Source organism: Rhodamnia argentea, chromosome 1 (genome assembly GCF_020921035.1).
Source record: "Rhodamnia argentea isolate NSW1041297 chromosome 1, ASM2092103v1, whole genome shotgun sequence".
Classification (NCBI taxonomy): Eukaryota; Viridiplantae; Streptophyta; class Magnoliopsida; order Myrtales; family Myrtaceae; genus Rhodamnia; species Rhodamnia argentea.
Window position 1 is genome coordinate 30852599 of NC_063150.1, and position 24685 is coordinate 30877283.

Here is a 24685-nt window from a genome sequence, read left to right on the forward strand (position 1 = left end):
TTGGCCATATGGCCCACCTTTTGAGCAATACCCCTAAACCTATGATCTTCCAATCGCATTAGGAAAAATAGGTTGCAACATCCATTGCCAGCCGTGAAGGCCTAGCTAGTAGCTAGCGGGGCATGAATACCCTGGACGCGGCCTCACCAAGTACGGGCATGGGCACAAAGGCCTTACTGTTATCAAATGTCTTTCTTTAATTAGAAATTTGCCTCAGCAAAAGTAGAAAAATCAACTTCGGTTCACAAGTAGAAGTCGCCTTTATTTTCTCGAATAAAAGTTTGAAGTGGATATTATTTCAAATAAGGGCTTAAAGTGCCTCTTTGTTTCAAAGAATGGTGTGACCAAAGACATTTTTGTCATTTCTTTTTTTTTTCCTTTTTTTTTTTTCTTTTTTCCAATTTCTTTTTTTTTCCTTTGTTCTTTTGGTGAGGGTCGACCTCGCCTATGATTGGCGAGGGCGACAAACCTCACTAGCCGAAACAAATGAAAAAAAAGAAATGGGAAAAATTTAAAAAAAGAAAAAGAAAAAAAAAGGACGAAAATGATGAAAATGTCATTAGTCAAACCATTCTTTGAAACAAATAGAATGTTTCACGCCTTTATTTAAAATAATATTAATTTCATACCCTTATGTGAGAAAATAATAGCACTTCGAGCCTTTATTTACAGATTTTTCTTCATTTTATGTTGTTGGCCCTTTAGATTCATGAATCTAATTTCCACCCCCTCATAACAAAAGATCTCACCAATTTCTTGTCCTATTAATAAAGTTCACTGGCGCTACCAACAAGCTCCTTTTTTCCCTCTCTTCATTATGACCCACCACATTCTTGCAGAAAATTAGATGAGGGGATGGTTTCGGTGGGACCACACGTGTCTGTGTGTGGGGCCCCCCCTTTGGTATCTCGACCTTATTGCCTATGTTCATTTTCTTTTGTTTGGGCTTTTGTTGGTTGGGGGCATTTGGATTTGTTGCTTGTCGGTGAGCTCGTACACTCTTTGATTAATGCTTAATTGGGGGAGGAAATCCTCACCAAAGCGAGTCACCATGAGTGTTATTCGACCAAGCCCTAATAAGTAGTCATTCCGGCGCGAGGTCCCGGATTCGATTCTTACTCGACGTAGTTACTTGAGATCGAGTCGAATGAAAGAAGTAATTTCTTGCGAATCCCTTAGCTCAGGCTTTGATAGCCTGCCTTTGACCGGACCAAGAAATAGATTCGGTTCTATACAAATAATGAACTCGGGATACCATGCCTAAACCGATACGCTAGAAAGATCAGAGGAAGCTCATGTTTCCGGTTCCTTCACAGGGTTGACATATTTAATGTGGTCGAAAACAAACTGACGTCGAACGACGGAGAAAAAGATCTCCAACGAGTGTCGAATGGTGCAAGAGATCATCAGTTTCGCGAAAGTTATTTTTCTTCCCGTGCATCCGTGACGGATTATATAGAAAAACAAGCACAAGAAATGAAGTCCTCACCCGAAGAAGTTGGTGTCCAAACGCCTTAGTTTTCTTCTCATTCACCCGCAGGACAAAAAGGATAGTGGCAAAGCAACTACGCGAACGTGACCCAAAGAGCAGAAAGTGCCACCCCACCATCTCGAAGTGATTTCCAATGTCTTCGAACAACTTTACATCAAAATCGAGTCAACTTCGTGTTATCGCCCTTCCCTTCGGCCCTTCTTTCATTACGAAGAATTAATATTCTTTCGTTTTTTTTTCGTCAAAAAAGAATAAATGTACTTAAGTAGGCGAGATTAGACCCGTCAAGCAGTGTGGGTCGGGTTGAAAACGATCGGACCCAAAAAATAGATCCATTTAACATGTTCTGACCTATTTTCATGCAATGCAAATCTAGTAACGCATACCCAATACTTATCAACCGATCTATATTCCTAAAACACTTTCGAGTCTCGAAAAACTCACACCCAAACTCGGGTGAGATTGCGGAGTGAGAGAGCGAGAGAGGAAGTAAAAGCGAAAGAGAATGAAGAGAGAACCGTATATATGGATTTGATCTAAGTAAGTTGTAAATCCATTTATGATCCATTTTACAGCTCATTTAACATCCACATTATGTTTAAACCCGTTTATTGGGTATTACTAATCCATATAATAACCCAACCTATCATATATGGGTTAAAAAAGTAAATTTATGACTCATTTTGATGGATCTAGATAAGACGCAAGTCAAATCCCGAGCGAGTATATATCCACACGACATCGTCGTTATTACATGATGTGGAGAATCGCATCTGCGAAGCTTCCGATGGATCTTGCTCTCTTTTTTTTCCCTTGTATTCTTGCTAACAAAATTTGCCATCATTGTCATCCATAGCATGATTACTTTGCACCGACACCATCCCAACCTAGAAAAACCTGTGCTTCTTTTGGTATTTAGCGGACTCATACAAATCCATCACTTCCAAACACGAAACTTCACATGCCTTGCTCCCTTTTCGCCCAGTCGCACGACGACACACGACGCGACGTCTTTCCCTCAGCAAATGAATGGAAAAAACCTAGGGGTTTTGTCCGATGGTGAAGCTCGAGACGGTCCGTTTTTGGGTTAACCACGAGAAAGGATTGACGGAACGTCGTACTCAAAACATAGGTTGTTTCGCATTCGAGATGAGATAATACTCCGCCTTTTACCCGCGTTTGGTAATGACTAGACCTTACACGAGTACGGGTACGGGCCCTCGAGCTCGCTCGAGACCCTCGAAACCGGAGATTCGACTCGAACATCGCATCTCATCGCTCCTTTTGGTCTCGTCGAGACCCTTTTATGTGGTGGTAGTATCTTACTGTGGTTATAATCTGCCTATGTTTTTTGTACGTGGGGACTGCCAAAATCAAATCTTGCAACCAAGGCTCACTTGGGCTGTTCTCTCCTTCCCCATCGAATCAAGCCCATCTACCGATCTTCTGGGCTTAGGCTCAAAACCTGATGATTGGGCCTCTGATGACTCCTTCGGTCCATTTTCTTGTGCTACACATCAGGAAAATGTAGCAAAATGGATAACTTTTCTTTTTTTGTAAAAGCAGAAGTGCCAAATAATGTGATAAACTGTAAGCTCTAATTCTGTAAGAGTGTGTTTTCCTTCTTAAGAAGAAATTATTTTAGTGTCGAGCACTTGACTGACATGATGTAAGGCACCATTCACATTGTCTATGTGTTCTGTCTCATCTTACGTGGTACTTAATTTTTTGAACAAAGTAGTTTTGATCAACTTATTCCCACACAACAAACAAGAACAAACCATACAAGCCTCGGTGTAATCTTCGTCCCGATCAGTTGGGACCTTGTGGAGCTTTACCGCAACGCATTGAGCAAGAAAGGTCACTTCTTTCCTTTTGTGTTATTCGCCGTTATGAAACTTTAGCACTCGCCTTATTATTAATTCTAGGATTGCCGGGGTTCTAGAATGAAGTCAATCCGTTGGAGCGCATAGAGAATGAAAAGGGGCCGAGGATCTTCCTCTCAATAGTGCTTTGCGAGGGTCCATAAAGGATTAGTAATCCTTTTCACAAATCGAACGGATTCGATCTTATATATAGGCAAAGAAGTTAATCAAATAAGATCACGAAAACATCAATCACTTAATCCACTTTTCGTTCCCTTGATCAATTGCGCATCAATTTCTGGATTCAGCCTTAATCCTATTGTTTTGCCATGTTTTTACCCTTCGACTAAAAAAAAAAACTAAAAAGCAGTCAACGAGGGCCAAAGTCAAATCCCGCACCCCTCGGGAAAAGGAGAAAAGGCGGAAAAGGACGTCAGACGGAGGACCGCGCTCGATCACGTTGACTTCCCGACCAGCCGTTGGATGATGAGGCCGGACGCACGTGCGGCCTCCGCAGGCACACCTTTCACCGTTCGATCGCGTCTGATGACATGGGGCAAAAGATTCAGGTAGTGGCCGCCCAGAGTGCAGGGCGGGTTGCACGTGCACCGCACCAGCATCGCACGCGCGACGTCGATGTGTGGCGGAGCGGTTGATCAACGGGGGGGAGGCGAGGACGAGGTGGGGCCCCGGTGCGGGGCCTCCTGAGCGGCCACTTGTCAGGTAGCGCGTCTGATGGCCCTGTCATGTGGTGGGGCCCACTGAAGACAGAATTATTATGTCGTGCTTCCTGAGCTGTCAATGCGTAAGTGATAAGAGGAATTTTTTTTTTCTTTTAAATCGACAAGTTTTACGGAAATACTGAAAATGACAACAAAAGAACATTTTTGTAATAATGAAAAAAATAATTGAATAATAAGTTCACATTAGTCTCCTACAGATATTGGGAAGCGAAGTGAGTACTGCCGAAAGGTTTCGATACTATAATTGATAACATTCTAATTTTCATTGATAAGTTTATCACCTAACCAATCGATTAAACAGATATTATCAAACGACACTTAACGATATTGGGTGCTGAAAAAATTAATAGGTTTCAAGATTTTAACATGATTACCAAGCAAGACACAAAGGAGATAGAAGAGTAATGGGGTTTTTCCATATATCAAACCTCACACGATAATTATCCATATTATTTTCTACATCAGCGATGATTTTTACAAAATAAGATATCCGAGTGTTCTATATTCATGTGTGTCGCTAAGATTTTATTTACACAATAGGAAGCGTGACCCTCAAAATTTGAATGTACTACTTGATAAACAAGATAAACTTTGAAAGTAAAAATGTTGTATCTTATTAGGAAAATCATCCACCAACAAGTATTAATTGTACTAACATAATTAGTCTGAGATCATTATTAACTCCTTATCACCCGTTTCCACGAGGATGTTAAATGTAAAACGACAAACAACACTCCTCAGTTCTTCGTTAAATAAAATTGACATGTTAGTGCCCATCTTATAGTATTTGATACTATAACTTATATTTTGCTAGTATCTCATACTATAACTGAAAACCTTACTTACATCTCACTTTGTTAGAGCTTTGTATGTTTTTTTTTTTTTTTGGTCGAAAGAGCTTTGTATGTTAATAAGGCTGATTTCTTTCCTTTTACATATCCATCAAGTATCTAACTACCCACTTCTTTGGCAAAAAAGGAAAACAGGTTCACTCACAGTTTGACACACTTCTTAGTAAACTAATTTTGTATAGAGAATCGATTATAGGGAAAATTTCAAAAAAGAAGCCCAAGTCCCCTCATTTTCTCAAATAATGGTTTGAAATGGTTATTATTTCAAATAATGGCCTAAAGTGTCTTCGTCTCAAATAAGGGCATGAAGTGTTTTTTTTGTTTTAAATAAGGGTCTAAAATAGGCATATTTCAAATAAGGATCCGAAGTGGCCATACTAGTTTCAAAAAAGGGCTTGACTCACCGTGGATTAAGGCCATTTTTGTCATTTTTTTTGTATTTTTTTCTATTTAAAAAAAAAAAAAAAGGAAGGAGGCATAGGCGGGAGGGGGCTATCCTCCCGCTTGTGGCCGCTGCCCCAACGCCGGTGGGGTGATGGTGATGGTCGTCGGGGTCGTCGATGCCTCGGGGAGGGCCGTCGGTGAGGGCCTAGTGGCCTTCGCCATTGACGGGAGAGGGTCACGCCAAATGCGGGCGAGGGCCACGGCCAACACCCAGCCCTAGGCGAGGGTCGTGGTCCTTTCCCGTGTGGCCCTCGCCTTTGGTCAACGGGGTCGCCGGCCCTCGCGGAGGCGCCGACGACCCTGTCACCCCTCCCGCTTATATCTCCCTTTTTCTTTTTTTTCTTTTACATTTTTATTTTTAATTTATTTTAATTAAAAATTAGGTTAGAATTGTATTTTGATGAAAATGTCCTTGATTGATCGGAATTTTTTGCCGGCCGGTGAGGTTAGGCCCTTAGTTGAAGCAGTTATGGCCACTTCAGGCATTTATTTGAGACAAAGAAGGCACTTCATGACCTTATTTGAAACAATGACCACTATATACCCTTTTTTGAGAAAATGGGAGGATTTGGGGCCCTTATTTGAAAATTTTCCTCGATTATATAACAGTCATTGGGTGACTGTTATGCTAGAAGTCTGTTTTGGGCGACAAAAAATTAATAATAATTAATAAAAAATTGCTATGATGCCCACTCTTTTAAGAATTTGTGGCTTACAATAGACTATTATTCTCACAGCCACCCGAAGACTTGTTATGCTAGCAAAGCCCTTTTGTAAATCAATTTTAGTAAGTCTACCATTAGTACAGAAGATGATTAGACTAACAATGTTAGAAAATAAGTATTAAGAAAAGAGCCAATTGAAATTAACAGCTCCTGCTCATGTTTTTCATTTTTTTTTTTTATGAAAACATCATCAGAATTTGGTATTGGGAAGATTATCTAATATTTTAGATATGAACAAATATTACACATCACAATAACTTGAAAAGTACTAACCAATGGGGAAAATATCGTTGATTACGAGAAATTTTAGGATAAGAATAGTTAGTCATACAGACATCACCAAATCATCCTTTCAACATTGAAGCAAAAACTAATGTTGGACTAAACTGGTGATAACATTAAGTCCTTTGTTCTAACTTTGAATTAGTTCCAACAATTAGAGATAATTCTCCGCCACGATTAGAAAAATAGACAATCCTTTTTAGTGGAGCCTTTAAAAAGTTGCCATGCATAATAGAAAAATTCAAAGCATAATTCAATAATCATCCATGAATTTGTTGTGGGAAAATTAACAAAAAAAAAGTCTTAAACCTTTTGCAATTGTGCTAATTCAGTAATATTTCTTTTTACCGATTTAATCCTAAACATTTTGCAATTGTGCCAATTTAGCCCGTTCAACCAAGCTAATTAGCGTTGATCGTGAGCTTTTGAATTTTTCATTTTACTGTCATTACACCCAAATGAATATGTAAGGTGGGATCCAGTGCAAGGACAATATAAGTTTAACATACAAAAAACTTTGCATTGAGTGAAAAATTATTATATCAGAAGGGTCGACATTATTCAAACGAAAGGAATCAATTTAAACAAAATATCGCAATTATACTTTTCTTGTCATTGTTGTGTTGCAACTATTTTGCCAAAAAAGGCACGAAAATGAACTTTTCTAGTCTCCACTTTCCCGAGCGCGCACGAGTGGGCGTTGTAAAGTAACGATGAGTGAATCGTGCGTGACTCTAGAATGACTACTGGAAAACCTTAATTTCTTAAACTTGTCGGTGCACATGCTACAACTTTATACTGACATTGTGCTCGGACGAGGAAATCATCCATATGAAATAGACACAAAGGAAAGAACATAACAAAAAGAGTGCTCAATCTTAGAGAAAAAAAGGCCAGCTAGCCTACCACTTTATGATTATTATTATCATCATGATTGCACACCAAAAACATGCAAAACATAGAAAGAAAGAAAAGAAAAAGAAAAAAAAAACTCTCCTTTGCAGAACTCAAAACTCAAAATTAGCAGCTGGAGCTACCTGATTGGCAACGCCCTTGTCGTTACCCCCACCAGATTGCGCGGCGGATGAATCGTCGTGAGTGTGGGTCTCTGGCAAGGGCTGGTCGGCAGGCGGCGTGGCCGCGCGGGCGGCGAGTTTTCCTTGGCTGTACAAGTGGCTCAGTTGGTGGAAGTAAGGGCACGTCCTTGAGTCGAGGGACCTCTTCTTGTCGTTGTCTTTGGTTTTCCTGAAGTACTTGTTTATGTTCTCCCACTTCTCTTTGCACCTCTTGGCGCTCCTCTCGTAGCCCAGCTCCAACATCTTCTGTGAGATCCTCTCCCACAGTGGAGCTTTGTTGCTGCTGCTGTTATTTGATCCTTCCAATTTGTGATCTTCGTTACTGGTAGCACCATAGAGACTGCACCGAAGGTTTATCAGTGCCTGGACTTCATCTCTTGGCCATCTCTTCCCAAGGTCCTGATCTTTGGCCGCATTTGAGGCCGAGCTGTGTGACCCGTGGTTGGTCTTTTGATGGGTGTTGAGAGGATTAGGGTTTTGTGGAGTAATGTTGGTCAAAGTTGGCGGGTTGGACCTGGGTTCAGCTTGCGCCATTGTTGCTAAAGCTGAGCTTGGGTCTTGCTTGGTGGGTGTGCTTTGGAAGGAGGAAGAACAAGTGGAACGATTGTGGTTTTCCAGAGAAGACGAAGTGGGAACTTCAGCAACATGGCTTGGTTTGTTCGTGCCCATATGGGAAGTGCTGGAATTGTCATTAGGGTTTGAGGAGTTGGGCTCCGCCAAGGAGCATGGACTCGACGAGTTTGATAGCAAATGCGGGTTCTGATCATCGTCGCCATCGAAGGAAGTGAACTTCTTGAGGAACTCGATGATGGTGGCCTGTCTGTTACCTGCAACGGTCTGCTCGTGAGCCCTAGCGTCGAGCTCCTTGTTCATCCTCTCCATCTCCTGCCTCTTCCACGACTCCTCTCTCTCCACCATCTCCTTCTCCCTCCTCACCATGTCCTCCAGCAGCTTGTTGTGCATCTCCTCCTGCTGAGCCATCAACCTCCGCACAACACTCTCGCATAAGCCCTTGAACAGCTCGTACTTCTCCAGCCTCTCCTCCTGTGACCTCTTCCTCTTTTTGCCCTTGGAGGATGATCTGTTGATGTGGTCCTCATCGTCTGTTGCTGCCTTTTTGTAATTTTCCTCTGGTGCATTATTCACGGTCGCAAGCAATTCGTTTCTTGAGTTGGCGCCATCGAAGTCCTGAATCATCTGACAAGTCATCTTGTCTTCTTCTTCTTCTTCTCCTACTCCGAGCTTTCTCACCTTATCCTCAGTACTCTTGTCAGCTGCAAGCAGTTGAGGATTGTTCTGGTGATCTCCATGATTGCTGTTGCACAGCTCTTCAAGCTCACTCAGCAACCTGTCGTTCTTGGGATAACTAGCGCTAGTGGGCGTGTATGATCTGATGCTTTCTTCTTCAAATTTTGCCTTGCACTCCTCAGCACTCCTCCTGAAGCCAAGCTCTGCAAGCTTCCTGCATGCAACCCACTATAAAAAATGAATACGAACAGACCTAACTTCTTGTTTAATGGGCCGTGAGAATTTATTCCTCCATTTGTTTAAGCTTGAAGATCCCTATACTAACTGCTGCTTGGCTTGATTTTACTTTGGTTTCAGGAAGAAACCGAACCAGTCATCAACAAGATCGTGAGCCTCAGTTCACCAAACTACATTGGAAAGTCCAAAAGGACTATGAATTCGATGCATGCATGTGCGACACATATGCACACATGGACAAAACACACATGCACCGAGAGGGAAACCTACTTGTGTCTCTCTTCCTTTTCCGATTTGGCAAGTGAAACAAAAAAAAAAACTGGTTTGTGTTTACCTGGACACATGTTCCCAAGTGAATTCAGGGAACCAATTCTCCATGCTAGATCTGATTCTGAACAGCGCAAGCACTTCATCGCCAGTCCACTGGCGATCATCATCGACGGTGGCTGCTTCTGCTAATTCGGATCTGTCTCTCTGATGGACGCCGCCCAAATTCACAGGGACCAAGTTGTTCTCGCCACCTATCTCTCCGGGGGCGATGTCTTTCTGGGTTGGAGGCGGTTGGTGCAGCGGTTGCAGGAAATGGGGAGGCGGCGGGTGTTGCAGATGGTGGAGGTGGTGAGGAGGGTAGAGATCAAAGGCGGGGAAACTCAGAGAAGCGAGAGGAGGAGGAGGAGGCGGCGGTGGTGATTGGGGTAAAGAGGCGTGTGGCAGCGGGAAAGATAGAGGGAGAGAGAGTGATGAAGCTCTCGAGGAGGCTATGAACTGGTGAAACTGGTCCGGCACTCCATCAAACATCTTGTGTATGAACTCTCTCTCTCTCTCTCTCTCTCTCTCTCTCTCTCTCTCCCCAACTCTGCTCACTGTAAATTGGCAAAGTGATACCAAGAAAAAACTACAAAGAAAGCTCTCTCTCTCTCTCTCTCTCTCTCTCTCATGTTCATTTATCAAGGATTTTGTCCTGTTAGGGCAAAGAAATGAGAACCCATCACGCTCTTTCAGCAGGGGGTGAAGTCAGCGTTGAAGGAAGGGGACAACAGCTCGTCGTCCAGATTCAAATCATCGATCGCCATTCTCTCTCTTCCGCAGCAAGGGAAGGCGCGTGCGGGAAGCAGCAGAATCCGCGCGAGTGGGGTTGGAAGAGAGGTGATAAGTTTGAAATGTATTGTGGTGGGGAGGGTTACATATGAAGAGGAGGGTATCTCGGTCCCTAGAATCCTATGCAGCAGCAGCAGCAGCTGGGGTTGCTGCCGATGATGGTGTAATTAAACGGCAATTGTATGGCAGGGACACGTGAATTCATGCAGAGGCTGGGGCCGATTTCCATTGAATTCTCCTTTGGGGAGGTGGGCGTTACTACTCTGCTGCTCCAGTCCACGGAATACCCGGTGCGCCCTCGGTTGTCGGAGGAAGTATACCGTGTCGCGCGGTCCTCTCGTACTAGAGAGAGGTCCTCTCAATGCTCTAATGCCCACACCGGATATGGACCGTTGCTGGCGAGACTCGCTATCGAACGGTTCCGCACACAAGGGTTATTCAGCCAAGTGCCCGAGTCCGACTTGCCCCGACTGGGGACCTTTCCAGGCAGGGCCCCAGGAAAAGCAAGTTGGGCCTGCTCCGCGGGCCAAGCCCAGGCCCGCAATGTCCGCCTTCGACTTCGACGTGGTATCCCTCCATCCTCTTGTTGCGATCGATGGGATTTCGGCCGACTTCCGTGCACGAAACTAAACGTTCCCCGCCTTTCTCAGTCGAGCCGATATCGCAGAAAGTATGGGAATTAGCAAGTCATTCTTTCCTCGAGGCTTAGCCCAAAACATCACCTCCACCGACGAGAAGGTGCAAATGTGCAATTGCCCATTAACACGACGGTGTCGCGTCGCGGGACAAAGAGACGATACGCGGGTAAAATCTCTTCCCCGTCATTTAGGTCGTCAAACGGCATCAAGAAGGCCAAGAAGAGAACTACTATATGAAGATGTAGATATCTCTGGCCAACTTACCTGAACCCCCCAAAAAAAATAAAAAATAAAATAATAATAATAATCTTTTACCAAGGAATCGAACAGATCAAATCCTGGGCAAATGTTTTGTTCCTTTTCCAACCAAAAAGGTTGTCTCAACTCGTCAATCTTAGGAGAGATGGATTCCCCAAAAACATGAATGTTGTCCAACATGAGAGCATGTGCACCTCAGGATTTGAATCCGTTTCAAGTAAAGAGATGATGACTATACACTTAGCACATGCTGATCCAAAAATTTGTCTCCTTTCCTTGTCAAATCCCATTGAGTCATGGCATTTATCTATCATAGATCTATAAAGATAATAGCTTTGATTTTTTTTTGGTTGAAAAAAAAAATACCAAAAATGTACCTCGCCTTTTACTCGATAACCAATTCGAACCGCAAGCAACGAGGGTAATTCGGTATTTTCCGATGTGGGATTTTCTTCCATGGTACGTAAGTTATTATATGGTAAAAAAAAAAAATTAAGGTTAATCTTCCGAGGGTTGAGCTTATAAGATACGGAGCAAAATCATCAAAAAAGGAAGCCTTGTTTATCTATTTACGAGAAAAGCTGCACTTTCTCACAGGCCGAAGAACTGGGCCTCACTCTGCTGTGTTGGGCTGGCTTTGGGCTCTTACATAAATCTTCTTCATCTCCTCGTCATTTCGCACGCTTGGATTATCATCCAACACCATCGCATCGAGACATTTTGATGAACCACAAAACACATATTTCGAACTCTACGTTTGGTCGTCTCATTTCGCATACTATCACGAGCGAATTACGAGCGGTAAATCGACCCCATAGTTGTAATGTCAGCAGGACCGTGTAAGTCGGGAAGGAACTAGCCTCTTATCGCGTTCCCGCAATTGCAAACTCGAACCTTTCTTGGTCATAATATTCGAGATCCGACCGTGGAATCTCCTTCTTAGTTTTCTTCACTCGGCTAATCTTCTCTTGGGTGTGCCGCGTGTCCGAGTCTTTTCAGGAGAATTATTAGTTGCGTCTGGACCGGAGACGCCCGGAAGACGTCGATCGTCAAATCATGCGGATCTCACTTTAGAATCACAGTTGGACCAATCGAATCGGGTGCATCCAATAACTCCACGGTCTTTGGGCCCAAGCCCGAAACCAGCCCAGCAAATTCCACATGTAATTTTACCAAATCCATGCAATTTCCATATCAACGCACACTGACCAGCGATGACACGACCCCTTCAAAATGGGAAACTGATGTTGCCGGATTGAGACAAATTGGGACAACCCAATTCACCTGTGATCAAGACAATGGACCAGGAAAAAAAAAATGGACATGGGATTTTGTCAGTACTCCTACATCTTATGCTTGATTAAAATTGAGCTGGACCAATCATTTCCATGTTTGGCAATAATTAATCAACCAGCAATGTGCCCAATTCATTTCATATGTTAAATCGACAAGGTGTCATAATCATATCACTTGCCGTCTTCCACTGAATGAATTCTGTCCACGACAAAGCAGATCTCAGCTGTTGCTTTAAAGTTTAAACCACGTACGCCTTTCCAAATTTCGCCCATAACACGACACCCTCGAATGATTTGTGCCAGCTCCAATTTTTTTTTTTTTTTTTTGGATCGTAGTGCCGGCTATAATTCGAGTGCTCTAAATCAGAGCCGTTTAATTTTGGAAAAAATCCAAATGAGGTCATAATACATGTTCATTTACTTTGACAATAACTTAAGGTGAATTTTATTTCAAATAAAGTCTGAAATTGTTAAGTCATCTCAAATAAGAATTTTTGACCGGCCGGTGAGCATGCAACTTTTCCACAAATTGGAGAAGGGGTATTTTAGTAAAAAATATATCGATTTTTTATTTCTTTTCCTTTTTTTTTTTTGTTTCATTTTCCTCATCGGCCTGAGGAAAAAGAAAAAACGAAAACAATTCAAAAAATAAATAGCTTTAATAAGATAAGATTCATTTTAAATCATTATTTGATAAGATGATGACGCTTCATGTTTCAATTTGAAAATTTCCCTTTTAATTTATGAATTTGGCTAGTAGGCCTGCGCTCCTGATAAAGGAATTGAGGGTGGGAGTGCTAGTATTATAAATACAGGTTTTGAATTTCACGATCAGTAAAGAGGTAGATCAAAGATGAGATGAGAGAGAGAGAGAGAGAGAGAGAGAGTGAGTGAGTGAGGACTGAGGAGTATCGTGTAGTCGGCGAGTGGTTCAGCTTAACTATAATGGAGATATGAGAGGTTGAAGGTCTTTTGAGAGAGAGAGAGAGAGAGAGAGATGGTGAAGCAATTCATGGTGATGGATGCGTGGATGAGAGAAGCTGAAGAAGCTTCAGGGTTGTTGGAAGAGGTAGAGAGCAAGTTCAAGAAAAAGAATCCTCAGGAGCTGTGCAGGCTCAGAGACACCACTAGATCCAAACTCCTTGACCTTGGGACGAAGCTTGATCGCCTTGAGTGTCTCCTGCACAATCCACCGTCAAGACCCTTCTTGTACTCTCTCTCTCTCTCTCTCTGGTTGTGTATGTGTGTTCCTGCTTTAAACTGCTCTGCAATTTCATGAAGGAAGTAGTTGATCTGTTTACAAGCATCTCCTTGAATGACCATCTAGTGTTGGGAATGGGAAGCCACGGTTCTTGTCCTTTTGGTCCGAACGAGCCTTAGTTCAGAGGCCTTTATCCTTTTATCATAGATAGGCATGGCTATAGACAGACAGGCTTTCGGATTCTGTCCGTGCAAAATTACTGCGATAAAGCTTCCTAATCTCTTGTCTGTTGAAACTTTCGCTTACAATTGGAGGATTCCATGGAAACAAAACATTCACATAGCCAACTTGTCCACATTTTCATGTTAGACCTTTGCTTTATTAGCATGAGTAATTCTTCAGTTGCAGTATTCCTGCAGAACCGACGAAGATTTAGGTTGGCGATGGAAAATGCTGTCGGATATTCAGCTGCGAACAAGAGAAGTGGCCATCGGTTTCCTCGTGTCAGCATCTTCAAGCAGGTATGACATTCACCTTGTCAACTTGTTTTGAGGTTTATGAAGTTGATAGTCTGGTGGCAATTGTTACATTAGTTGGTCCAACAAGGTAGAATTTGTCAGGGTTGGCTGTACATAATGCTGCGGAAATGACTTCCCTATAGGAAATAAGCAGCAAACTATTTTCTTCCTTTAAGAGCTACGGTTCCGAAACCAACAACTTTGGCAAAAAGAAGAAAAGTAGACGGGTATATCTGTGAAACTTGTCTGATTTTTGGAGGCTTCACATCATGAATATTTAATCTTCTTTGAGACTTGCAAAAAAAGTCGATCTCTCTTATTTCAAAATGACTGCGAAGCACAAACAACCTTGCGGTATCATCCAGATCATCTATGTTGTTAATTACATTGTATTTGAGAGGACTACAATCATGTAGTAAGCTAAGATATATGCTTCCTTTACTTGAGGTATAGGCAAATGTAAGGTCGGACTGTTAACACATGACCTTGCCATTTATTTATCTCAGCTTTTGCATTTTTGTTGCATCCAGGCCTGGAGAGTTGCATTCTGCAGACTCCAAAGAAACCAGTCAATCTACCAGCATTTTTAATCAAGGTGCAATTTATCTTTTGATCGAATTGTCATACTTGCTAAAGCTCTGCCACATGAATCTGTTTTTCCATATTAAACTGAAAGCAGAACACTTACATTTGACAGGGAAGGTGAGTGACCTCTAGCATTAGTTTCCTGAATGGGTTACAGTAGTGGTGGCCGATTCGACGGAACTGGCGGTTCCGGTTCCAAAAAACGGTGGAACCGCCGGTTCCGGGCCGGTTCCGGTTCCGGTTCGGAACCGCCGGTTCCAAGGCCCAATTGCTCTTTTCACCCGGCCTACTTCCTTTAAAAAAAAAAAAAAAAACCGGGTCGGAACCGGCCTGGAACCGGCGGTTCCGGCCCCACGGGTCCATTTGGCCACCTCTAGGTTACAGGAACAGATTGTGGTAACCGGACACCAGAAAACTAAAGTCTCTAGTGATGACAACTTATATGACCTTAAAATTTTGGCTTTGGCTCATGAATGAGAGAGACAATGTTGTTTGGATTTCTTGATTTTACATTCCTTGTTGCCATTGATTCACCTTTCACAATTGGTTACATGAGTCTGCCAAATCAAGGAGTGAACCTTGTATTGATCTTGAATTTTCCGATAATCTTAAGTGGACCGACTGACTTGTTATGCAGATGAGATGGCAGCCTCATTTTCGAAAGATGACCCAGAGATGCTTAAACCTCTTTTGGTAAGTCATCATCCTATTCCAACCGCCAAGTAATTTATCCTCTGCACATACTGTGTTCCTTTGGCTCATCCTTTTTCACTGCCTCGTTCATGACAGTCGGATAATGCATCTCAAATTCATCATAAGCAGGCACTTTTTGGCTGGACAAAGAAAAAAATTCAACCTATGCATGCTTGTTTATATAGTCAAATGACCGCGTTCATCGTGTGCAGGACTCTTTCACTGCGACGAGTTGGCTCTGGAAAACTTGTTGGATCACATGTTCGATTCTTGGAGCAACTGCACTTCTCTTTACATTGTTTGTTGTCTGTGCAATAATATGAGATACCATCAACAATTCAATACACCTGTAATTTGTCTTTTAACATGAATCTCCTTAATGCTGGTGCTGCAGCTCTGTAGGTAACTTGTGAGACTGTCGCATCATCTGCTCTGGAGAAACCAAGCGATGATGTCAATGATTGGGTGATTCTAGTAGCATTTATTGTAGCATGAACAGAGTACTCTCGTCTCTTCTTGACAATTCTGCGAGTGATTCTCTCTTTATTGTTAAGTTCATCGATAGGCAGAAAAGTGGTGTCTTCTATGTATTGATTATCAAAACTTTGAAGTTGGAGAACGTTGGATCCGATCATCGAGCGGTCTGCCATTTGCATTGCATAACAGATCAACTGCTATTCGTTCTTCATCAACTTTCCTCTTGGCAAGTGCCACGATTACCATTAAAGACCAAGATGAGGTCACCTAGTGCCAAGGTGCCCTCTGGTAGATAGAACAAAGAAACCTCAGATTTTTCAGTACAGTTTTTCGGGACTTTCCTGCTGTTCTGGTTGTTCTACATCTGATGTGTTGTTTATGTCCAGCTCTTCAAATCCATTTTGAAGTGTTTTTGTGAGGCTGAGAAGAGACAAAAAGCATCTTCTAGTGGTTTTCTTCAGCCTGCTAAGTCAACTGAATTTATTCTAAGATAGCTGATACATTATGGTATCAACATTCCATACTGTTGCGAGTGGATTTGCTGCAACCAGAGCCATGTCTCCCTAATCTAGAGTCAAATCAATGTCTGATGATTATCGCACCATTCATCTGCTCAAAGAGTTGTTCTTGGACATTTGTTCTCCCATTTTCTTCAAGTATCTATAAGCAAAATGGATGGATCCTTAACTGTGTTTTGGAGTTCACTCAAAGTCACATGAAACAGAAAGAACAGAGTAAATGCTGTCATAACACAAGGGAACTACCAACTCAAATTTGACATCCTGTTAAGAGCATCCCCCCCTTTTTTTTTAATTTGGGTTCCTTTTTGGGCTTAAAGACAAGTTACTAGTGATGAGATCTGTTTAACAGATCGTCAATATAAGCAGGAGGAGAAGAGGGAAAAATGAAGGGAAATTTCCTTTTTCTGCATAGTTTTTCAGACTTTATCTCATCCAAGCCAGACAAACTCAAGCTCACCAAGAAAACCTTCTACTAGGGGTGATCAGTACCCGGTCCGGTCCTGTTCCCCTCAAGAACCGGGAACCGGACTGACCACAATAGGGACCGGGAACTAGTAATGTGAAAAATTTCTGCATGTGCCCACAGTAACATTGAAAGCTCTACAACAATTCAATATTCCCTTCCTCCATTTTAACCGAAAGGCCTTGTAGGAGTTGCTTCCACAACATTGTTGCAGTCCCTAGTTCAACATAAGAGATGGACTGAAGGTGACTGTCCTCTGCTGTATGGACATGGCAAAATCCCCCTGAAGCTGCAACTCTGATACTATATATCTACTTGCTATGGGCGGCAAATTGCTTGGCTTCTCTGTACTATGTGACTATTCCATCTCACTGTCTACTCAGAGGCATCTCCTTGTTCCCCAAGGTAATTAATTAGATGACCCTTTTTGGGAGAAAACTAATACAAGAGTTGCAGCTTAAATTAAAAAAAAAATTGATCGGTCCGGTCCTATGGCTCTGGAATCGGGAACCGGGACCATCGAGTCGGTCTGATTTGGTCACCCCTACAGAACACACAATGCTTGGTACTAATTGCCATGAAAAAGATAAGGTGGACAACATGAAACACCCCACTAAGCAAATGCCAAACCCATCAAACAGACAATTAAAAATTGGAACCAACAGAAAGATGACATCACAAAAAATATTTTTTGTATTTAAATTTTGGATGCCCCATTATCATTTTTAGTGGCAATACTATTCCATTAGCGAAAAAATAATTCCCACTCTATCAACCGCAATAACGTCCAAAATTACCCTACCAACGGAATCTTTTTCTAAGCCTTCAATTACCTGACGGCATCTCTTCTTGTCCAGATACCCAGCCAAGCCCAACTTTCTCTCTCTAAAGCATTTGACACTATATCTGCTTATGTTTCTCCTTCTCTCTCTACCCAAGGAGAGCGTTGGTGACGTTAAAAACTAAAAATTTCTGTGATTCAGACACGTACCACGCCACAAAGTTTTGAGCTTTGCCCAGCTTCTTGGGGTTGTGGCACCTGTCTATGGCTTCTTCTGTTGCTTTTCCGGCGACTTCCGTGACCCGGACCCGGAAAGGAAATGGCGAATTCTTGCTATCGGGTCGTCGCCGGCAGCTGTGGAAGGTGCCACAGAGGCTGCGCGTTCGGTCTTCGCTGGACTCAAATGTGTCGGACATGAGAGTTAATGGTATGCGAGCTCAAATTTCACTCTCTTTCTGGGTGCTCAACTGTTCTAATTCTGGTTTTCTCGGATTGATTTACTTTTTTCGCTTCTGTTTCCTAGTTTTTCGTGTTTGATTGTTTACAGGAAGTTTTTTTGTTTGAAATTTTATATCCTGAAGTAATATGAATAGAGGGCCTGTTATTTACTTCAATGGATTTTTCGAAAATCAATGTGAAACTTTTTCTTATTACAGTCTGATCAAGTGTTTGCCGTCCATTCTATCATGGAGAAGAGCTGATAAGTGAGAGTCCATTGTTGGTTAAAAATGATTTGCCAGTACTCCGTTGTCTAATTTGTTCAAGCCGTATGAGGAGGAAGGAGAAATTTGTGAATTGTTGACTAATGACTGTGAGCTGGGTTCATAATTTCGAGCTTGTAGTAGTTAAGTCCTGCTATGCAACTGGCTGGTTTTCTCTGCAGCTCCAAAGGGCTTGTTCCCTCCAGAGCCTGAACATTACAGGGGGCCGAAGCTGAAAGTGGCAATTATAGGAGCAGGGCTTGCGGGTATGTCAACTGCAGTTGAGCTTTTGGATCAAGGACATGAGGTTTGCTTTTCTTTATTCTCAAGTCCCCCCAATATGCATCTGCGATAGTTACTTGTGGGTTGCCGTCACTTGGTTTTTCACCCCTTGAAGAACATCAACTTGATATTTAAATTATATGATCTCGAAGCAATCAGGAATCAAATTAAAGTTGGACTTTGAGTGAATTACAGAATCATGCTATGCTTGAGAAAATTTAAGCATTTATGTATTTAAGCTTGCTTCAGTTGGGAGCTCATATGCATAAATAGCAGCTAATGTGCTTTCGTTATCTTCTGATGATATTCTGGGTGGTTATAATCATGTCTTGAATTTTCAGGTTGATATATATGATTCAAGGTCCTTCATTGGTGGGAAAGTCGGTTCATTTGTTGATAAACGTGGAAACCACATCGAAATGGGTCTGCATGTCTTTTTTGGCTGCTACAACAATGTTTTTCGTTTGTTGAAGAAGGTGAACATATTTTATTTTCTCATAATGAGAATGATAATGTGTTTTCTTGGGATTAGTCTTATTTTTTTGCTAGGAACTAATAATTCTTTAAGCAGAGTAAGTTTAAAATATTTTTAAGTGAGTTGAAGTACAGAAATTCTATGGTTTCTGATGATTTCTCTTTTGTTTTCTCTTCAACATAGGTGGGTGCAGACCAAAATTTGCTTGTGAAGGATCACACCCACACCTTTGTGAACAAAGGCGGTGAAATTGGTGGTATTGTTCAACCTTTACAAAATGACAATAATTGCCTTCTTCCAGTTTTCTAGCAGAATTCATTTGATGATAACACCTTAACATTGTGGTGATATACGAACGAGCTATTTTGGAGAAAAACTTCATGAATTGATTTTTTTGTCAGAACTTGATTTCCGGTTTCCTTTCGGAGCTCCGCTGCACGGGATTCGTGCATTCTTGTCGACAAATCAACTGAAGGTAATATTTCAGGAACAATACATTATATTTCTCTGTCTTTGCGATGCTTGCTAGTACTGCCCAGATTTCCATTATGCTGTGATTCACTTGCATTTGATTTTATTGACAATATAATCTAACAAATGAGTGTGAGTGTCTTGTAATCTTCTTTCGAGCGAACTTTACTCTCAAATGGTTTGAAAATCAAGTTTTGCTTCATATGATATGCGTCAATTGCTTGCAGCTGTGGTCACCAATGAGGGCTTTGAATCCTACTGGATATCAAAAACAAAATGGTTTTTCTGGGACACGAGTTCACAGATGACATAATCACCCTTTCTTTAATCATTTCATGCAGACTTATGATAAAGCCAGAAATGCCGTTGCTCTTGCACTGAGTCCAGTCGTGAAGGCTCTAGTCGATCCAGATGGAGCGCTGAAGGACATACGTGATTTGGATAGTGTAAGACGATAAACTTAGCGGTTTATTGTTTTGGGTTATCTTCTAATTTTAATCATATGTGAATTGTGAGTTCCAGAATCCTGTACTGGAATTTCTTTATGTGTTTTGTTTTAGTTACTTCTCTAGAGTTTCTTCTTTCCTTGGAATTTCCTAAAATTTCCTCCTCTTCTCCATGATAATTTTACTCAATAATGTTCAGCTGTTGCTTAATCGCTAAAACTCTGGTGCCTCTTGCAGGTAAGCTTCTCTGATTGGTTTATGTCCAAGGGCGGCACACGGATGAGCATCCAGAGAATGTGGGATCCTGTTGCCTATGCCCTTGGATTTATCGACTGTGACAACATCAGTGCTCGTTGTATGCTCACAATATTTGCGTTGTTTGCCACCAAAACAGAGGCTTCTCTACTACGCATGCTCAAGGGCTCTCCAGACGTTTACTTGAGCGGCCCAATTAGGAAGTACATTACAGACAGAGGAGGCAGGTACATTCATCTCTTCAAAAGATCCATTGAAAGCGAGTAATTGACAATAATTTTTCCCTCATTTTCAAGTGAACTATCTTAATCTAGAATCTCTCTCCGCTAGAACAGGTTTCATCTTAGGTGGGGATGCAGAGAGATACTCTATGACAAATCTGCCGATGGAGAGACATACATTGCAGGACTTGCTATTTCTAAAGTAATGTCTTCACCTTCTTCCCTTAAGTTGGAATGCCTATGGTGCTAGTAACTGCATTTAGAGACATTTTCCACGACTAGTTTGTCTACTACTAGATTTGTGTAGCTCTTTTTTCCTGACGTTATCTTGCTTCAAGTCAGTCCAAGAGAAGTCTGTTTGATATGTCTGACAATTTGGCATTGCTCGTGTATATTTCCTTGTGAAGAAATACCCCAAAGAAAGAAAAGAAATGTACCAAGTCATAATCAAATAGACTTGTATTAAGCCAATGAAAGGTCTTCCTAAAATTGTTCAATTTAATAAGATGACAATTCCTTTCACCCAATCCTCTTTGACTATGCATGACTTATAGATTGGTATTTTTCACTGTTGATAACCTTAGGATCCTTCAATTGGTCAAGGGAAATGTTATAAAGTCGGATTCTTTCAATTAAGCATTAAGTTAGTGCGATAATATCCATCTCTCGCTACAATATGAATAACCTGCCACTGCTAACAAACATTGATGGCATTACCACAAACTGGGTATGGTTTTCGGGGGTGCGCATCTCTTATGATTCTCAGGCTAATGTAAGTCTCGTGGAAATTTGTTTCTCAGGCTACCAATAAACAAGTTGTGAAAGCTGATGCTTATGTAGCAGGTCTGTAGTTAGATCTACTCTCTAGATATTCTGTATTTTTTTCCCTTTAGATTTATGAAAACCAAATACCATTAGATTCCTCCGCCTGAATGGCAGCTTGTGATGTCCCTGGGATCAAGAGACTTCTTCCGTCGCAATGGAGGGAATGGGAGTTCTTTGATAATATTTATCAGCTAGTTGGCGTGCCTGTTGTCACAGTGCAGCTTCGGTACAATGGCTGGGTAACTGAGTTGCAGGATCTAGAGAGGTCAAGGTAATCTTCTGTGGAACTGTGAATGTAAGTTTTGCAAAAGTAATGCCGTCTCTTTACTAGAGCTAGCTGTAAAAACCCAAAATTCCATTCTCCTATACTTTATAAGAGCATGTTATCGACATACTTAACCGAGAGTTCATAGGCAATTGAGGAAAGCTGCCGGATTAGACAACCTTCTCTACACTCCAGATGCGGATTTCTCTTGCTTCGCAGACCTTGCGCTCGTTTCTCCAGAAGATTACTACATTGAGGGACAAGGTTCCTTGCTCCAGTAAGAAAATTTTCCTTGTTTGTTGACTAATGTTTACAAAATCCATTTACTTTGAGATCTGCTGTTCTGAAGATGGATCTTGTTAGGTGTAATGCATTTCAGAAAACCCCTTTAGCCCAAAGGCCTTTGCATTTTCCCAAAGACATTCCCCCAAAGCCGAACCAAACGTACCCAATATTTGAGTACCTTTATGGTCTTAAAGATGTGCCTTCATTTTGTTGGGACAATGTGCATATTTTCATTAGTTCAGAATGGGTGATCTCTCTCTCTCTCTCTCTCTCTCTCTCTCTCTCTCTGAGCTTACAAAATCTGGAGTAGAGAGAAGAAAACATTTTATGGGAAAATGGATTTTTCTATTAACACTTTATTTAAGCAATATGCTTTAACCTCCTTATGGGAAAATGGATTTTTCTATCAACACTTTATTTAAGCAACATGCTATAACTTCTTGGGTTATTTGTTATCATAATCTTAAATATTTCTTAGACCGAGCTTATGTGTTATTCAAAACAGTCATGGTCAATATTCAACGTATCAGATTGGGTATATTGGTTAAACTTTAATATAGGTCTTTTGCATACTCATGAAACATAGAATGTCGTATATATTTGATTGCTAACAAACATTTATAATCTCCTGGTTGGATGTGCCTTGACTGATTTAAATCTTTTTTGTTCCAGATGTGTTCTGACACCAGGTGATCCATATATGCCTTTGCTGAATGAGGAGATCATCAAAAGAGTCTCCAAGCAGGTTCGTCTTTTAGAAGCCCAATCTTTCTTCGAATGACAGCCCTGTACCTTTAACGGGGAACAAGTAGGCTTTGTTCTTTGCTTAATTCCTATAAACCTGGAACCACCATGAAGTGTTGTTGATGTTTAGGCATGCCTTATTTATTTCCTCCCGGGCGCTATTTTGGTTCGGAACTTTTGTGTACTTCTCTTATTGCCATGCCGTACATGCTTGGCACGTTTATATCTAATATGTTTACGGCTTCCTTTTGTATCAGGTCCTCACATTGTTCCCGTCATCTCAAGGCTTAGAAGTGACTTGGTCATCTGTCGTCAAAATCGGACAATCTCTCTACCGAGAAGCTCCCGGTAAAGATCCATTCAGACCTGATCAGAAGACACCCATCAAAAACTTTTTCCTCGCCGGCTCGTACACAAAGCAGGTGATTTTACTTTTTCTTAGCTTGATGTGAACTTAATGGCTGATTCTGTTAAATGAAATTGAGAAAATGTGGCTGAAAAATTTGCTTGTGCAGGATTACATCGATAGCATGGAAGGCGCCACTTTATCCGGGAGGCAGGCTTCAGCATATATATGTGATGCTGGGGAAGAGCTGGTGGCTCTGCGAAAGAAGATAGCCTCCGCTTTCGATTCTCAAGTCCAAGCAAACGCTCTTAATACCAAGGACGAGCTAAGTCTTGTCTAATACGTAGGCCATTGATCTTAGAGGAATGAGGAAGGCGATGTAGCCGGAGGCACATTAATCATGATGTAAGCTGTGTCCTGAACATTGACCAAGCAGGATGTATCCATATGTCATTAAATCGGCAGCGCAACGGGCATTGTATTTCAGGGATTTTCAGTGAAAGAAATTGGTGGGGGTTGATCATTTGGTGAAAGTCCCTGCTGCAATTAACTTCCCGAAATTCAAGCTAGATGGCCCTGTTTTATCAGTATGCTTATGGGTTAAAGTTTGTGAGTTCATTCTCGTTTTCTTGTCTTTTCTTCTTCCCTCCTTTTCGCTGCAATGTTCAAATACTCTGTATCTGAAGTTTAAACTGAGTTCGATATTGAAATTTTGCTGGTTATCTAGATGAGTTAGGATACATGTACGTACAACTTCTATGCTAGGTCTCCGAACTCATGGGTCGGGCATCTCGAGTCGATCCCGGCCCATGAGGATTTTGCGGATGGATGGTCTCTCGATGGCCCGCTTCGGGGTTGGAAGGAAATCTTCTTCCATGCACTCAGTCCATTCAAGATCGATGCACCCGAATCATTCTATCAGATCAAAAATTGACAAGAGATGTCGAGATTCACCCGTCGATTTCAATTCATATGGAGCTCTTACGAACCCGATAACCGAGTTGCTGAAGCAAAACCCTGATTCGGACCATTAAATTCAGGAGTCCAATGGATACTCACATGGAACTTGGCCCATCAAGATCATCAAGGATGCTAAAACCCAACCAAAAAGTGAGGAAAAGAAACTTGAAAGATGCTGCATCACTTGCCCTGTTTCTTCGGTCAAACAGATATATCTTCAAGAAGACAAACAAACCTGATCAGTTTGACGTTCCCAGAACACGGCCACGCCGTATCGGGTCGAACCCGGGAGCTGTCGACACGGCCGAGATCCGCGAGTTGCCGGTCCAACATTGTATTATTTCTAGGAAGAGAATTATGAGTTACATCATATGTCAGCATTGTACTCTGTCAAACACACTTTCCTTCACTTAACGTTATTGCCAACGTTGCCCTGATATGCTCGCGTCTGGTGGAACGGATGCAGCACGAGAAAAACGGGATTCCCTCCCACGTGATATCGCCTTGTGTAAACAGTCGTCTCCACGCATTAGAAATATCAGGGAGGAACCAAAATTTGTCCGAAAAGTCGTACGGCGACCAATTTAGTTCGTAAATATTTTAATTACACCAATTTAGTCCTAAGTATTTTGATGATTTTTCAGTTTAGTCATAAACATTTTAATTGTGCCAATTCAATTTTAAACATTTTGGAGTTTTTGCCAATTTCATCCTAAACCTATTATCTGGATAATTGTATGAAAGGACTGCATCGACAAATTATCGAAATGTTTAGGACTAAATTGGTACAATTGAAAGATTCATGACTAAATTAGCAAATCGTCAAAAAGTTTAGGACTAAATTGATACGATTGAAAGATGCATGACCGAATTGACCCTCATATAATACGTTTAAGACATTTTAGAGAAAAGTTCAAC

At 41.6% G+C, this 24685-nt stretch overlaps 3 protein-coding genes and 1 long non-coding RNA gene across 4 annotated transcripts; 3 read left to right on the top strand and 1 right to left on the bottom strand.

Moving 5' to 3' along the window:
* Positions 1-7131: 7131 nt before the first annotated feature.
* LOC115743936 (trihelix transcription factor GTL2) lies at positions 7132-10386 on the bottom strand. The gene is made up of 2 exons (XM_030678955.2): positions 9298-10386; positions 7132-8940 (listed from the first exon to the last, which is right to left on the bottom strand). Exons 1-2 carry the CDS (start codon positions 9759-9761, stop codon positions 7410-7412), a joined length of 1995 nt encoding a protein of 664 aa, XP_030534815.1. The 5' UTR covers positions 9762-10386; the 3' UTR covers positions 7132-7409.
* LOC125315054 lies at positions 8860-9228 on the top strand. The gene is made up of 2 exons (XR_007198433.1): positions 8860-9001; positions 9084-9228. It is a non-coding gene; the product is annotated as an uncharacterized LOC125315054 (long non-coding RNA).
* A 2782-nt stretch (positions 10387-13168) lies between the features above and the next one.
* Positions 13169-15861, top strand: LOC115743938. The gene is made up of 6 exons (XM_030678959.2): positions 13169-13461; positions 13873-13974; positions 14502-14566; positions 15194-15249; positions 15346-15378; positions 15462-15861. The coding sequence occupies exons 1-6, from the start codon at positions 13250-13252 to the stop codon at positions 15570-15572; spliced, it is 579 nt and encodes a 192-aa protein (XP_030534819.1). The 5' UTR covers positions 13169-13249; the 3' UTR covers positions 15573-15861.
* Positions 15862-17588: 1727 nt separating this feature from the next.
* On the top strand, positions 17589-23397 carry LOC115743937 (zeta-carotene desaturase, chloroplastic/chromoplastic). Its single transcript, XM_030678956.2, has 14 exons — positions 17589-17918; positions 18375-18499; positions 18816-18950; positions 19133-19205; positions 19351-19424; positions 19762-19866; positions 20104-20348; positions 20457-20544; positions 21143-21185; positions 21282-21438; positions 21581-21709; positions 22390-22462; positions 22719-22883; positions 22977-23397. Exons 1-14 carry the CDS (start codon positions 17756-17758, stop codon positions 23145-23147), a joined length of 1746 nt encoding a protein of 581 aa, XP_030534816.1. The 5' UTR covers positions 17589-17755; the 3' UTR covers positions 23148-23397.
* The last annotated feature ends 1288 nt before the right edge of the window (positions 23398-24685 follow it).